Genomic DNA, 15,530 nt, shown 5'->3' with positions numbered 1-15,530 from the left:
TAAAACAACATGCCTGACATCGGACGGCATCGTTCGATGGGTATTCTCGATCAATATCTCAGTAATCGCCGTACCGCGCTTCTGCCATGTTGTCGGCTGTAAAATGTCTAAGATAAGCCTCCCGGGACGGCTTGGAATCGTAGAAATCACAAGCCGAGGCCTACGCAGTGTATGAACAGTATGAACGCCCTCCGCGTCACCGCAGACGCTCAAATGCCACGCGCTTTTCGTAGCTTGCCTCACTCATGCCTGTATCGTAAAAAGCGTGTTCACACCAGGCCAAGGGTGTGCTGATTCAGGCCTGTGCCCACTGCCCGCAAGCAGTCAGTGCTTGTGGCAACAGCGCGCCAAGAAGAACTCGCTAGTGCGTCATTGTCAGTCTACGCGCGTTCTGCGAACTCGCTCGTGGAGCAGTGAACGTTACGGCCCAAAAATGGTGAACTCAATTTGGAAAACAGCGGCCGAAAACGAAAAAATCAACTTACGAAAAAAAAAACAAAAAAAAAACACGTACCCTCGGGGATTCGAACTTGCGACTTGCAAAACAATAATCCTAGCTCCTCAGACCACTTGGCCACGAGCCAGCGCTGCCGAAGTTGGATATAGAAGATATATCGTGTGTAAACAGTTCACACTTTTATTTAATTTTAGCATTTCAACTACTTTAGGTGACTATTTCTTGTATAGCGCTTGTGCAGTATGCGTCCCCCAAACTTCCACAGTATCTGGCGTCTACCAATTGCATTTCTTCGACGGAAAAGCGTTCGCAGATGTGCGGTCGTGTTGCTGACCGCTGTGCTTGTTCACCCAGCGCAAAAAGTGCTTCCTGCTCCCTAGTTTTGCGCTGTACGGTACAAGTTTCAGTTCATTTTATTTACTTAGTACCTTATTGACTTCGCTTACCCTCTTCCCGCCTTCAAGTGGCCTTAGATTTTCCTACTAGCGTAAAGTCAGCGAAGCGTCGCATGTCCACTTCTGCAGCGCTTGTGTGGAGCGAGCCGGACTCGGAGCTTGATACAGTGTACAAACTAACAAAGTAAAGAAAGGCACATTCTTCCATTCACAAACGTGCTGTGGCTTAGTTTCAACTCAGCGAGCAAATTGCGACGACCCGTCGGCGGCCGGTGGTCTAAACACTCGGCCAACTGACTCGGTCGGACGGTCGGCGAACCGTGCAGTAACGCAGCCAATTGCCAGCACATCTCTTCCTGACGTCACACGAAAACGCCACAGAAAATGGGCGAAGGTGCAGAAAGGAAGACAGCATTTTCGAATTGATTTTTCTGCTAAATAAATTCGCGTAAACGCGCTCAGAGTGGTCGAAACATGGCCTATGGTCTTCGTACTACAATTTGCGCTAGTATTCCCGCAATGTTTACAAATCACTTCCGTGAACCTTTAATATTCTGGACCCCGCCAGCGCGTGGCAAAAGCCACCGATGCGCACTCTGGAGGCCTGGCGCCTGCTGACGGGACCAGCGCGGCGCGCATGCGCGTCTTTTTTACACGCAAGCACGCTGATTTGCTCGCTTCCTGCAGCTATACTGCGATGGTCACTGAAGCACCGAGGAGCGACGCCTTTGTAACATTTTTTTCATCCCGATGGAACAGCGGCCTAATGTGACGATTCCGCCGGCTTTGGCGCAAGTGCTCCTCGCGTCCTGATAAATGCTTACGGGGATTCTTTTGTTTGGTATTTTCCTGTTTTGTGCCTAATCGTGTATACACGCTGGTACATACTAGCGGCTTTTGAACGGCGTCGTAAAATGAAGCGTGTGTAAAGTGCAATGGCAGGGTGCTGCGCTATCGACAACGAAATGCCAGCGAGATGCGTGGCGAACCTTTATTCATTTTGGTTATTATGCATACTTTACCACTGAACTTCTCTTTCAGCTCGCTTTCTTCTGCTAATGAAGTGTGCAATTTTCAAGTGTATGAAAAGAAGTTCACGAGGATGGCTTGGTGGGCTAGTTGGTGTAGCATCATAAAGGGTTAACAGCACACAAATACGACGACACAAGGAAGAGAAGACAGGACAAGCCCTGAACTACTGTTGTTGTTCAGCGCTTGTCCTGTCTTCTCTTCCTTGTGTGTCGTTGTAATTGTGCGCTGTTAACCCTTTATAGTATTAAAAGAAGTTTCCTTCGCTTTATTTTTTGCTGTCTCTACTTCCATATTTAAACATGATCCAAAGATATACTCATTTACTTGTCTGTTCGCTCTGCACGTCAGGATTCGTCACCAATCGCATAACGCCCTAAGATTATTCGCTACTTGTGGAAGGCATACCTCAAAGGGAAATTCACGGGCTTACTAGTAGGTCGAGGAATGCTGTTAGCCGAGCAAGTCATGCCTGCAGGAATTAAGAAGGCCGTCTTGCAGATGGCCAGCAGAGCGGAAGGGCAAGGTCCAAAGCAGAAGAGGAGGAAAAGCTGATTGTTGATGCAATGGTTAAAGATCTGTTCCTTAGTTCCAAATAAATTCGGGAGGATAATTTGCCCTAGACATAGAACGCTTGCACATAAAAAAAGATTATAGGCTTACATTGCTATGGTTAGTTCCGTGCGGCTTTTGATGCCAGCCAACACAGTGAATAAACAGTTAATTAGCTTGTCGCGGAACAACTTACACTGTACCAGCATGTAGCGTTTTTCTGCGAAAACGTCTGTGGCGTGATTTCTGGTTTTCGTTGTCCCTAATGTATTGCAGCCTCAGCGAAAGGGGTCAGGAGGACGGAGCAGCGAGGATAGTAAAGGTCGTGGAGGGAGCTCATGAGATGTGGGTAGGGTTCCGCGAGTGGAGTTAATATAGTTTGACAACACAACTTTGTCGCCCACCGGAAATCAGGCGCCTCCTCAGCAATCGAAATGATCTTTCTTAATTTTTCTCCACTTGCACTGCTTTATCGCCTAAAGAATGTTTTAAGAGGCAAACCTACGACAGGGCACGAAGAGGAGAACAATCAATCGAAAGAAAATAAAACTAAAAAAGTAGAAAGCACCAGAACGATAGGTGTCGACGGTATGCTAAGCGTGGTGTATGAACTGTCACCTTGTCACATAGAAGAGGCTACAATTTGTAGATGCCGTTGTTCCTCAGAATCCGCCTTTGCTGCGGAGAGGTGATGCTCGGTGGCTCCAGGGTGCCATCTCAAGAAGCATTTGGAGAAGGGAACCAAAGACCAGGCAACCCGGAGAGCGACCTCCAGCTAGCCATTCGAACAACTGAGGGAGGCAGTGAGCGTGCCTTATTCTCGTCCCCCGCTTATCCAACTGGTGTTTTCTGCTCGTGCCCATCTTTCTCTTTCTTCTCAGCAGAACATTTATTTTGTCTGGGTGGTGGCCGCTTGCGACGACCGACGACCTATCTTATCACACAGGAGGTGCAGGAGGAATAACTGCAAAATGCATTTTAATTATAGTTTACAATTTAGTCTCAGTAAATTATGTCGGCGTGAATGCAGCATAAGACATCGAAGTCGATAATGATAATGGTGTTTAACGGCACAACAGGTGTAGGCCAAAGAGCGGCAAACAAAAAGTACGTTATGTTTCCGGTGGGTTGTATGCAACGCAGGCACGTACCCAGGATTTTTTTTCCGGGGGGGCCCAACCCAAGGTACGTTTTCTATGCAAATTAGGGGAGAGGGCGAGGGTACCCGCCGTTACTAGTACAAACACGATAAACGCACAGCGTTTACCATATATGCGCGTAAGCCTGCATAGAGAAATGAAATTAATTGTATCCGCCCTTGTGATGGAGTCGAAAAGCAAAAACACTCGTATGTTCAAGATTTCTGCTCACGTTAAAGATCCCTACGCGAAGTTTGCAAAATTAAAAAAAAAGAACGGCCGTAATTACAATATTTACGGGAATAAATACGCGTACTGCACAGTAACTATACATTTCCGGAGCATCCCACACGTTATACACAATCGAAGTCGGCAGATATGGAAGGTCATAGGCACTCGAGAGTTCAGATCTCCGTGGAAACCCTCTTGCGCTTCCATATTTTTCTCCAAACAAAACCCGTAGCTCCTAGTTATGAAGGAAAGAAACAAAATTCTAGGTAAATCGGAGATGTCATACGCCTAATTCCGTGTGTTATTACCCTAAACAGCCTCCGAGTTCGACGTTTAACGGTCTGCCATTCAAAGCACCAATGATTCAGGCCTTGGAAATTGCAGTATCGAGACACACTGGACTGCAGGAAATGTAGATAAAAAAACAGTGGCAAGCGTCAGCGCGTCAGCGCTTACCTCTGGCAGTTTTGTAAAGAACCTTGTTATATCCAGGAAAGAGCCTTGTCGCTTCCTCGACGTCGCTGCGTGGCTTGTCCTGCAAGGCGGGAATGAGCTCATCTGTCTTCTCGTTCGGCCCGTTGGTGAAGTAAACAAGTCGTTCACTGCCGACACCTTGACGATATTCCTACATCGCGAGACTAAGCTATCATATGTACCCGGGGTTTCATAACCTCTCTAATACAAAGACACAGTTCGGAGTCCAATTTTCAAGCCGAAATTTCTCTCGGCCAAAAGTCTGGTTGTGGTCCGTCGAGATGTCCGGCCCGGGTTCATTTTCACCGTTCACCCGCGGCACCCCGTCTTTCTCATGTTGACCATTGGCCACTTAGACTCCGTGCCCTTCCCCGCTGAAGCCCGGTGTTCTCGAGGTCTGTTCATAGGAATGCAGCTCGGGGTCCGTAAACCCGCCAGTAAAGTTTGGTTCGTTGATGAGGTGGGTGGTGTCGTCGTGAAGGACCCGATGATGAGACGAGGCAAGTAGATAATGAAGAAAAAGTCTATTTACACTTATTTACAGGAGACGACGAAGCATGAACATAAGATAACAGATGATAATGAAAACTGGATTACAAATAAAAGGTGACGCAGCGCACAAAAAGGGTATAGCGGCATGATCCCTGCTGGGGGCCCGGGGGCCAAAATGGGTGCCGAACCGCCGCGTGGTTGGCGAGAAATTCGTGGGGCTCTGGCGCCCAGAAACTGCCACGAGAGCAAGTCTTCATGCGGCCGCTCTTGGCCGCAGCTCCGGACAAACTCTGCAAAATTGCGCATGCAGTCGCAATCGAAGCAGCCTCCACACAGCAACACACGTACCAATTAGGATTTTGACCCCCGCTCCCCCCTGTCCGCCGCCCCAGGAAGTCGGGGGGAAACGAGTCTTCCCAAAAGCCGCGGAGAAGGTCGCCGGCAAGGCCGTCCCAAAGGGCTGCCACTCCGCCGACGGCTTGGGGGACACGGCAAAGCTGCGAGAAGGGAGGAGGGTCATCGCCCCGATGGGGTCCACCGGCGCTGGCATCACTACACCGCCGTTGTGCATAGCAGCCATTAACCGCAATGGCTGTCAATCAACAGTGCCGCTGTCACTGCCTTTAGTTGTCCAAAGGAATGCCGCCGGTGTCTCTTGCCGCCGTACAACTGCGATGCGCGCCTTCACTTTGTCACCCTGCCGTCGCCGGGCTTGGTAACGTTGTTGCGCTTCATTTTTGAGCGATCCTTCTTGTCCAGACGGACGCGCCGACTGTGGAACAAGGCTTTTGTACTCCCACGGTAGCTTTCCCTAAGCGGGCGTAATGTTAGAGGCGCCGGACGGTGGGGTCAAGCATCCCCTCGCGCCACTCCGCTCGTCGCCATCCGGTTCCAAGCCCTTGTGTCGCCTTGGCTTGTTCGGCAGACGCTGCACGCGTGCGCGAGCCGGACGTTGGAAGGCATTGCGTAGAGAAACCCTACAGCGGGTTTCTCTGCGGCAAGAAGACTTCTTACCCATCTTACCGACAAACACAAAAGCAGCATTTCCACGAAAACTAGTGAAAAACGCGCTGTGAGTTAGGCTCAGGGAAGGAATTCGTTGAGCCACAAACACCAGGCATGGGCGATAGTATCGGCCGACACCACGGTGCGCTAGGATGGAGGGATTTGTTAAATGTTCAAAGGCAAACATTTTCTTCCCCACCAAAACATATGCGACCCGAGCCGCTGAAACCGCCACCCTGGCGAAACAAGCTGTAAGTTACTGCTGTCTGAGAGAACCGAAGCACCAATTGCAGATGAACAGAGTAAAGGGGGTGCAGCGAATTGCAAGTGGCAGGCCGGCAGCAGAGCGCGAAGCCAGTGTACAGCGGTACTGGCTTCCGCGTAAACGGAGCAAACATACCTCGCCTGTTTTTTTTTGTTTAATCCCACGTTGACCACCAAATGATTCATCTTTTTTTTTTCGAAATGAACCTAATCCACAAACCAAAACTAAGTCAGATAAAACTGCAGTGCCAAGAAAATCCCGCCAAGTTTCCCCTAAAAAAATGTGGCAAAAAAATAGTTGAGATAATTCCCTGCAAACGTGTACGCAGATCTTACTTCGTGTGGAAAATGAGCCAGACCCTGTTGTGGCATGAAGCAAAATGAGCCAAATTCATTTGCCCAATGGGATTTAGCGTTGGTGTTACGTTTCGGGCTGTTTTGTGTGTTTTTGCGTCAATTTTTTTTTGCTTTTGAGAGCTGGCTTATCATGAGGTCAGACAGCAATGAGGAGATCGGCAAATGATCTGCCGACACACGACTACGATAACGTGAACGGAAGCGGAAGTGAACGAAATGAAACTGAGAGGTGTGATACTATCATTTTATCTCGTCTCCCTCGTCCTTACGCGGTAAATCTGGTTATTATTATTGTTATTACTCCCATACTTCCCACTTACGTACCTAACAAATTAGCTGCCTCTTATAAGCCATGGCAAGCCATGGAAGATGATTTGGGCAGGCTTCTTGTAAAGCGTTTTGGAAATTTATGGCAAGGCAATGAAGAGCTTCATGAGTGTTTTCAGGCGTGTCCAAAAAAGTACTCTACGGAGCCATTCGAAAAGAGCTGTTTTTTAAGCTCTGTTGCATGTTTATTGCCTTTTTTGCTTGAAACTGTATCGTACCGTTCTTGAAAGTCGATTCTAAAGTTTTCATAAGAATGCCGCACCAACTTGTCTGTTTCAAATGAGTACGAGCCAAATCTGAACTTAATATTGCTCGAATTCTCCGCATAATTATTAATTACTTGTCGCTATAGATTTCCCCTAGCTGACATGTGAAACATGTAATTTAATAGTTTTGACAGCACTGCATTTAGGTCCGGTTCCAAACTTTCGTTTTTTCCCCCTCAAATTCCCCTTAGGTGGATTTGGCTCATTCCGAAAAAAAAAGCGCCTCAAATAGCTATCAAGCCCAGGATTTGTATGGCGTCGCTTTAGAATGTGTGCGAGGGACGATGGGAGGTGGCGCGGGAAAGGGGGGTGTGGCCCAAAAAATTTCGGGGGGGCCCAGGCCCCCCGGGCCCCCCCTTTGGGTACGTCCCTGATGCAACGTGTTTTGTTAAAAGGAAGTCAGCTTCGCAGTCACTTTGTTTCATAGTGTAAGGTATTCAGGAATGCCAGAAGGCTTTTGTAATAATTAATGTTTATTTCAGCAAACGTGCGCTGTGCGGAACATAAAATGCAAAGTAGAAACGCCCAGGCTGCAGACAACAAAGTAATGCCGGTGAATTGAGTGCCACGGCATTTGGTGTGCACGTTTCCGATAACATCGAGAATATTGTCGATTAAACAAGAACTGCCCAGGTGAAGGATAAGCATGGGTCATTCTTTAAATATGAAACAACACCAAAGCGACCTAACGTCAAAAGGAACCAAGGACACCGCATTCGGCTCAGTATAGTATAGCTGTGCGCGGCCAGAAGCTGGAAAGAAACCATAGAAAAAGAATTCACTAAAGAGGGTTTACAGCATTACCAGTATATAAAAACATTGCCTGGGTGGAAACTAAAAGCAGGTGAGAAAAGAAAAAAAGTGCTTTCTCGAGCACAGTATGGCTTGAGGCAAGCCACACAGACAACCTTAGGTCACATGCATCGTCGTTATTTCCCTTAGTCACACCAAGGGCAACCTCGTGAGCAAGGGCGTTGTCACTGAATTCGTTATGGTAGCATATCCGTCTGGGGTAACGTGATATAACTGGCGTTTCAACCCGCGCAAAATATCTGAGACACTTCGCGTCTCGAGGTTTGAGCGTCCACCTCCACCAGCTGTCGTGGCGTGATTAGGGCGCTTGCAACCTGGCAGGCCTCCTCCATGCATCTTACTTGTCCTTGGACGGTGGCGTTGAGGTCATCACTTTATATGGCAGCATGATGTGTAGCATCACAGCCGGGGGTCTTCATTGTTCCTCACAATTTTCGTCAATTGTTATTTGCCCCAGTTCGCCTTTCTGTTTTTTGGCTCATTCGGAGTAGTTCGTGTTGATTTATATTCATACTGAGCAATTCCACTGTCAAGATGTTTGTTTTCTTGTAAGGCCCGCCCTACGGATACTTCATGGATTTTGAAGTAAACTTTACCGAGGGCGTAAGGAGCACACATTGTGTTTTTTGAGGTGCTGACAAAAAAATTCATACAGAACAAGAAGCCCTCGTTTTTTTACCAACACCGGCCTCTAAAAAAACCTATATAACAAGTGAGGAAACAATAACTAACCAAGCAAGTCGGCAGTAAAAATGTCCTGGTTGTTTTTCCTTAGGTGAAGTCCCAGAGACACTAATTGAATCGCCTTTGTCACATCATGAGAAGGTTCAGATTTGTACCTTTTGTCTCCCCACTCAGCTTAGCCACATCAAGTTGTTTGAATAGGTTAAGTGATCCGCCCAATAAATTGGCTCTCTAGACTCTTTCGAATCGGAATACATCCCTGGAGGTGCTTCTCCAAAATTAAGCATGTGCGTGCGTTCGAGGGTCTGCGGGCTGCTCCCTTGCCGTCCTCCCTTCGTTCCTACTAAGTACAGAGGGGCACATCCAACGGTTGTCCCAGTTGCAACCCGGTCTCGCAATGTGCCCGAGATTGTCCTGCTTGGTGCAAGTAGAGCATCCGATGTTATGGGCATGGTGGTGAGCAGTGCCGGGTTGTTTTCGTGGCAATATTCACAGATGGCTTGTGTTTAGAAAACTATCTAGGCACTGTCCTGTAGAAGCGGGACAATGTTTATGTCTCGCAGTGCACAAGCCACCAATGTATTGCTTCGCTGTCTCTTGAAGGTATGTAAGTAAATGCCCTTCTGTTTCGAGATCCGTACTCTCTGTTGGTACGGCCTTGGGCTCTATTTGCCCTGGCACCAAATTACAAACATAAGCAACCTCAAAGGAACATTCTGTTTGTTTGTATTTTTATGAATGCACCTACTGTCATCATTTACGCTCTTAAAGTCCTTCGAAAAGGAAACCACCTCGAAATCTTTTATGAGTGCTCTGAAACTATTGCAATCACGACGAGTTTTCAACTTGTTGGGGCTTGTCCAAACGAGTAGTACATATTTGCATAAAAGACGGCGATAGGGACAAAAGTCGCTAGTGTAACTTCTGACTGTTGTCATTTTTCTTGCGTTTCCGCAGTTCCTGTCGACATTTCAGTGTTGGTACGAGAACAGCGAAACTGTTGGTACAGCCTCAAGGTATACTACTTGGCCAACTACATCTGCGAGATTCCGTTTTTGGTGAGTCAAAAAATAAGTTCCACAAGAGGTTAGCTAGGTACAATGAGGTGCTTACTCGATAAGGCACAAACTCTCTGCTTTAGGATAGTCCAGGCACATTTTCCTGTAAATAGTATTTTTGAGTGTAGCTGCAAGTGTGGGCCTTAAAGGAGCACTGACACGAAAATTTCATGTTCCACTTTTATTGTTTTTATCGATGCTTAATGGTCTGGCGAACCCGAAACAGCCCTTCAAATACTTCAGCGCGCGATAGTTAATTACATTGAACGGCCTGAAATCGTTTGTTTCAAATTCCCGCGCTTTCATCCCGAACGGCGCATATGACAGACTCCCGGACAGACGTCACCGCTTTGTGCGGACGTCACCGGCGCCCGCTTGAGAGGGTGTTGCGCCCGCTCGCCGCTCGTGGGGTCGCGCGCGTGAAGGGACGTCACGAGTTTTTGACGAGCGCTGTCGCGTCACTTCTTTTCCGCTCTTGGATTGACGTCACGCTGATGTCCATTTGATGAGTGCCGCTCCGCGCGCTGCTCCGTCGGCGCGATAAATGAGATCCAATTGAACTACGTTCTTCGCGTCGCAGGCCGCTCATATTTCAGCCAGGGTATTATGTTGAGTGAAGGAAGCGAACTGTGCAATAATATTAACGCCGAAAATTGGTGTCAGTGCTCCTTTAAACCAAAACAATATTCTTGACTGAAAGTCTAGCACGTGCACAGTAGGCTGCCTCAAGTGCAAATTTTTCTTGAGACCTTCCGTATGGACTCCATTCTCTGCTCACGGCATTTTGCTTTAATCATAGGCCCTCACATGGAGGCGTCATCAAAATATCTTTGACGAATTCCGCTGAGAGCCGACTCTCCTTTGAATCGTCAGAAACGCGAATTTTGTTCTACGTGGTATTTTGTTTTATCCGGAAAAAGATGCTACCGCTGTCGACATTAGTCAGCAGTGAACAAAGGAAGGAAGGAAGGAAGAATAAAGGGACGGAAAGGCCGAGAGAGTAAGAACCAAGATGGCCCTCGTCACAAAGAAGGACCAGCATACGATTGCAGCCTCTCGCCTTGCGAGGGACAGCGTTTCCCTCAAGCAGATTTGCACGTAACACGCTATTTGCATTCAGGTACTTAAGTTCCAATGAAAAACTAACTACCGAGTTCCTTTTGGGGAAAAGGCCGGGTGAAGTTTTTTTTTTCATGTTTAAGCCCAGTGGCTAGTACTTAGCTGTTTCCGGAGGCGCATGGGCAACACAATATCTATGTAACCTCACCCTCCCTTGCAGCAACCACAGTTAAAGAGCCATCGACAAGACCATACGCTGTAATCAAATGGACAAGTTATGCTATAGGGACTAAAGACAAGGAACTAAGAGCTATGGGTCAAAGACAGAAACACAATGTTCTGTAGTAACCAATGGAAATGGTATTTTTACGAAGCGATGAAGACGACTAATGGCTCAAGAAAGACAAAATATAAGGTAGTTGCAATGCTAGGGTCGCGAAAATGACGTAAAGAAGAAAGTCCTAACACTAATAAGTTGAATGTCAATCCAGCAATCGAACAAATTCGGTAGTTTTACAAATGGAAGCTCTACCGGTGGTTTAAGGAACAGACGAGGGCAGGACGTTGAAGGCGTGAGGGAGGCATCGATATAATCTGGTGAGGGCAAAGTGCGGGCAAACAGCCGATGCAGGAAGCAGGAGCACCATCGTGAGACCTGGGCACTTTGTAGGACATGGGTGCGTTGTATCTGGGCGTCATAAGACCGCCGTAGGACACAGTGGTTCTGACCTTCTCACGACAGGCCTCGAACAGGCCTTCTGACCTTCTTCGCAATAATGAATACATATTCCCTTCTTGGCAGGATGCGCGCGGCTATGCTTCAGATCAGAGCTTTTCCTTTTTGTACTTATATCGATTAAATGTGTGAAAACCGGCAGTTATGCATTTTTGTGCAAATGCAGTGCCTTACATGGTTGGGACTATGGGGGTGCTAGGGAAGAAAATGCGACGCGCTAAGCTAGCTCGAAGAGCGTTGTGAGGTAGAGCTTAAGAGGTATTTGATGGAAATGTAGGGTTTTACAAGTTATTGAATAAAAAATATACTATTTGTTGTTGGCCTTTCAGAATTCCCGATGTTTGGACTACTTAGCGTTGTACTTAGAAATTGGCGTGGGGACACTGCACGGGCACCCGTGTAAATAGGTTGTTCTTGTTGAGGTGATTATATTCTATGCAGTGGGCGGTATTCCTGTGATATTGCTGTATTGAAAAGCGGACGGCACGAACCATTCTTGTCAACGCCTGTTGATTGTGTCTACCCAGGTAATCCCGGTCGGGCTGATGATTGCGATCGTGTATTACCCGACGGGGCAGCCTATGGAGGCGTGGCGCCTGGCAGCGCTCTACCTCTTCTGCGTCCAGATCTGCTCCGTCTCGCAGGCCATGGGCCTCATTGTTTCGGCCGTCACGAAACTGCAGGTAATAGAAACAGTGACAAAAGAACAAGTGGCGCTACCGAGAAACACCAGGTGTCAATGAAATTATTGTGCTGAACTTTAAAAAAAAAACACGGTCTCCTAATAGCACGACACTGCATGGGTATGAAGAGGTTTCGGCCATGTGCGTTTTTTACGCTTGTACAACTTTTGCACATTGCGTTATCTCTTTGGTCCTCCTGTAGACTCTGCGGATGTAAATCGAAACCATGATTCACCCTCACTATTTATGCTTACGAGGCAGGCCGCCTTCGCCTACTCATTGTTTATAACGATCTCACCCTGGGCTCCCCTACTGCGCATGCATCACGTATGCACACATTTTTACAGACGAATATGCTTTTGGTCAAGTTTGTACTGAGATATGGAAAACTTACAATGCAAAGGCAGCTTAAGACTAAGGGACAACACGGGACAAGTGCTGGCGTGGTGTGTACGTGCGTGTAAGGACATGGAGACAAGCGAGGCGAGCTCCGAAGGGGCGGGCGAAACGCCTCGCAGTTCAGCGACGCGATGGTGCAGAAGATGTTCAGCCACGGCGTATGCCTTGGCTCGTCGTTTGGCTGTGAACGGGACGGTACTTGCTCGCTCTAAGCGCCACTGGCAGGCTTATACGACCCATTCTGCTGTCGACAACATCACAGAAGCGCAGCACGCCGATTTTAAGATATCCAGAATGCGCGACCACGCAGGGTGAGCTCGGGCGCTATGCCTACAGCAGGAGACCAATATCAAAACTCATTCGGACAACTCGATAAAAACACAAAAAGACATTCATGCACACATGCTTCATTTAAATATAACTAAAGTTTTTGATAAACCGAACATATAGTTTTTGTTAACTCGAACATAACGTTGACCTAATCGCAGGGAGTGCATATTCTGGAATTTTTAAAACTTCTAAATAGCCAATTACAGTCAAAGAACGGTGCTGGTAGTTTCACATTTCCGCGGCAGTTGCTGCCGCCGCCAGAGCCGTCGCATGGTATTTGTTATTCTTTCTACCTTTGTAAATTAAACACTGATTTAATGTCGTGAAACAATGGAATATATGTTTATTTGAGCCCGTCCATGTAATGCAGACACGAACAGACGTTTGATAATTTCATTCCCTGTCACTTTAACTTGATAGTTGGGAAATGTGCTGTCAACGCCAGAATACCTAGGAGTGTCCTCAGACTGTGGGTTGGCTGCCATAATACTACCCCTTTAGTTGTAATCGAGGAGTTCAATATGGATGTCCCGGGACTAGGTAGTTATTGCGTTGCGTTCACTGGCGTGCAGATATCGTTCCAAACTTGGTGCCATCAGCTGCCTCGAAGAAACCGCAGTCCGCTTGCGAAGCCGAACGCCGCGAACGTAAACTAGCGGTGGGTGGCGGGAAGGAATTAAGGAGCATAAGGATGTGCACGAAAAGCTGGGTACATTGCACTGGCGCTCTAGGACGGAGCACAGAAATAAATACACGGGACGAACGCTAGACTTTCACTGTTGAAGACTTGAAGTCTAGCTTTCGTACCGTCTCCTTCTTTCTGCGTTCCGTCCTACAGTGCTCGTATAACGTACCGAGCATCCATTAACCAACTGTCCCAACTTCCTGTTCGTAATGCCTATGGGAAATATCAGTGGGCTTCCCAGACAGACATTTCGATCCAATTATGGAGTGTGCGACAGTGTAAGGCGAGAACGATTTTCTGTGATTATTAACGTTCGAGATGTCGCGAAACGCTAACGTGCAATGGCGGTGTTCCTGCCTACCTTTCCAAGAATGGTTGGCTTGGAAACGTTCGAAGAGAAAGGGACGTGGAGGGATTTCTTACTGCGCGATGCTGTGCATTCACGGTTCATAATCACGTTAAATGTTTTAGAATACTGTATTTTTCACGGGTTTTGAACGTTTGTAGACTTGTCGCACATTCCTAAGAAATCAGCTACCAGCATGAAATTGTTTATAACCTGTTAAAGTACCGCATGATGTGTGAATGGTTTCGCAGTCGAACTAAATCTTGTTGTAAAATCACTGCTTGCAGTATGGGGAAAATAATTTTACATGGCACTCTCATGCCAAAATGTAATATATCCCCAAGTGCCTTCACGGCTTATTTTAACACTGGTGATTCGTCGTTGCATTGCGTACGCTCGACGACTTTCTCGGCGAAAGATCAACTGTCATCTTTTATTGAATAGGCAGCCCAGTTTCATAGGGCCCCGCTGCCAAGAAAGTTTATCGGCACAAGTCCCCTCGAGCAGCTTTCGTGGTAGAAAGGCTGACAACCATGGCTGAAGGGGCTGTTTTGTTATCTCTCAAAAAAAGGGATATCAAAAAATTTAGAGTTTTCCTTGCCTGAGCGCGACCGTGGTTGGAACACGCGACGAAATAGGCTCCGAAGTGGAGTTTACTTTACCGCTGTTTGTTTCTCTGCTTCCTACTTTCGCCCATGTGCAGACGGCGGTGTTCATGGCGCTGCCGGCCGTGTCACCGGCGTTCTTCTTCTGCGGTTTCTTCGTGCCGGCGCACCTGCTGAGTCCCTATATCCGCTGGATGACGGATGCGTCGTATATATACTACGCCTACAACGGCTTCCTCCTCTCCGTATACGGCTACGGCCGCGCACCTCTCAAATGCGACGAGTTCATCTGCCTCTTTGAGGATCCGGCACAGTTTCTAGAGGTCACCGGCACCGCCGGCAAGAAGATCTACGTGATGTGCCTCGCACTGCTCCTCTACGAGCTGATATGCAGGGTGATAGCCTTTATACTGCTCAAGTACCGGTTGTCCAGGAAGGAGTGACACTGTGCCCCGGTCTCTAATTCCATAGCTTTGTACATTTGGTTGGCTGTGCTTCGGGCGTGTTTTTCTCGATGAATGCATGTAGGGACCTGTGCTTGCTGAATTTTTTTTGTATAGAGGATAGAGTGAGCTTCAGGAGCCAGGAATCTAGAATAGTATTCGCCCATGCAGTGCTGGATACGTGTGTCCTTCTGTGGGCGTTGCTACGTCAAGTTTAAAACAGTGTTTTAGTAGTGTGGATCCTGCGGTTTGTAACAAAACAAAAATAAAGTGGCAGTCACGTGCGTCTCTTGTGGTATTCGAAGCGCCATTGGTACCGTTTCAAAGGCCGCATTTGAATGAGAAGATGGACTTTGATGCTTCAGACTGTGCTGAAGCATATTGCGGCTATAAATGTGCACCGTAACGGTATGCACCGTAATGGCACACGACAAACACGACTAGTTAAAGGGTGACCTTCGAACGGGACTCAGTCTGGGGCCACACGCTACATATAATCCTGGCTTACGAGTACTGCGCCAGTCCACCAACTTGAGGCTTTGTGGTTTATTTTCTGACATGAAATGTGTCTGGAGTTATTGCTCTAGTCGCTACAGACGTTGCACTGGAAACAAGCTTCTTAAGAGGCTTGTACCCTGATACCCTACTGGCGCACATCAACGCGGGGTGTGGGCCCTTTCATCACATTTGCCGTCATTGGC

The 15,530-nt window shown here is 47.6% G+C and overlaps 1 protein-coding gene across 2 annotated transcripts in view; it reads left to right on the top strand.

Moving 5' to 3' along the window:
* The window catches only part of LOC144179519 (ATP-binding cassette sub-family G member 1-like), a 95,404-nt gene extending 80,291 nt beyond the window's left edge, over window positions 1–15,113 (top strand). For both annotated transcript variants that reach the window (XM_077707907.1, XM_077707906.1), the window contains exons 11-13: window positions 9,443–9,543; window positions 11,866–12,021; window positions 14,485–15,113. In XM_077707907.1, the coding sequence (XP_077564033.1) occupies window positions 9,443–9,543; window positions 11,866–12,021; window positions 14,485–14,829 (602 nt within the window). In that variant the 3' untranslated portion in view covers window positions 14,830–15,113. The remainder of the gene's footprint in view (window positions 1–9,442; window positions 9,544–11,865; window positions 12,022–14,484) is intronic.
* The last annotated feature ends 417 nt before the right edge of the window (window positions 15,114–15,530 follow it).

The sequence above is a fragment of the Haemaphysalis longicornis genome, unplaced genomic scaffold (genome assembly GCF_048455015.1).
Source record: "Haemaphysalis longicornis isolate Haplotype H1 unplaced genomic scaffold, Haemaphysalis longicornis Haplotype H1 scaffold_4, whole genome shotgun sequence".
NCBI classification, from domain to species: Eukaryota; Metazoa; Arthropoda; class Arachnida; order Ixodida; family Ixodidae; genus Haemaphysalis; species Haemaphysalis longicornis.
The sequence above is the reverse complement of the archived record's forward strand: the minus strand, read 5'-3'. Positions and strand labels throughout refer to the sequence as shown.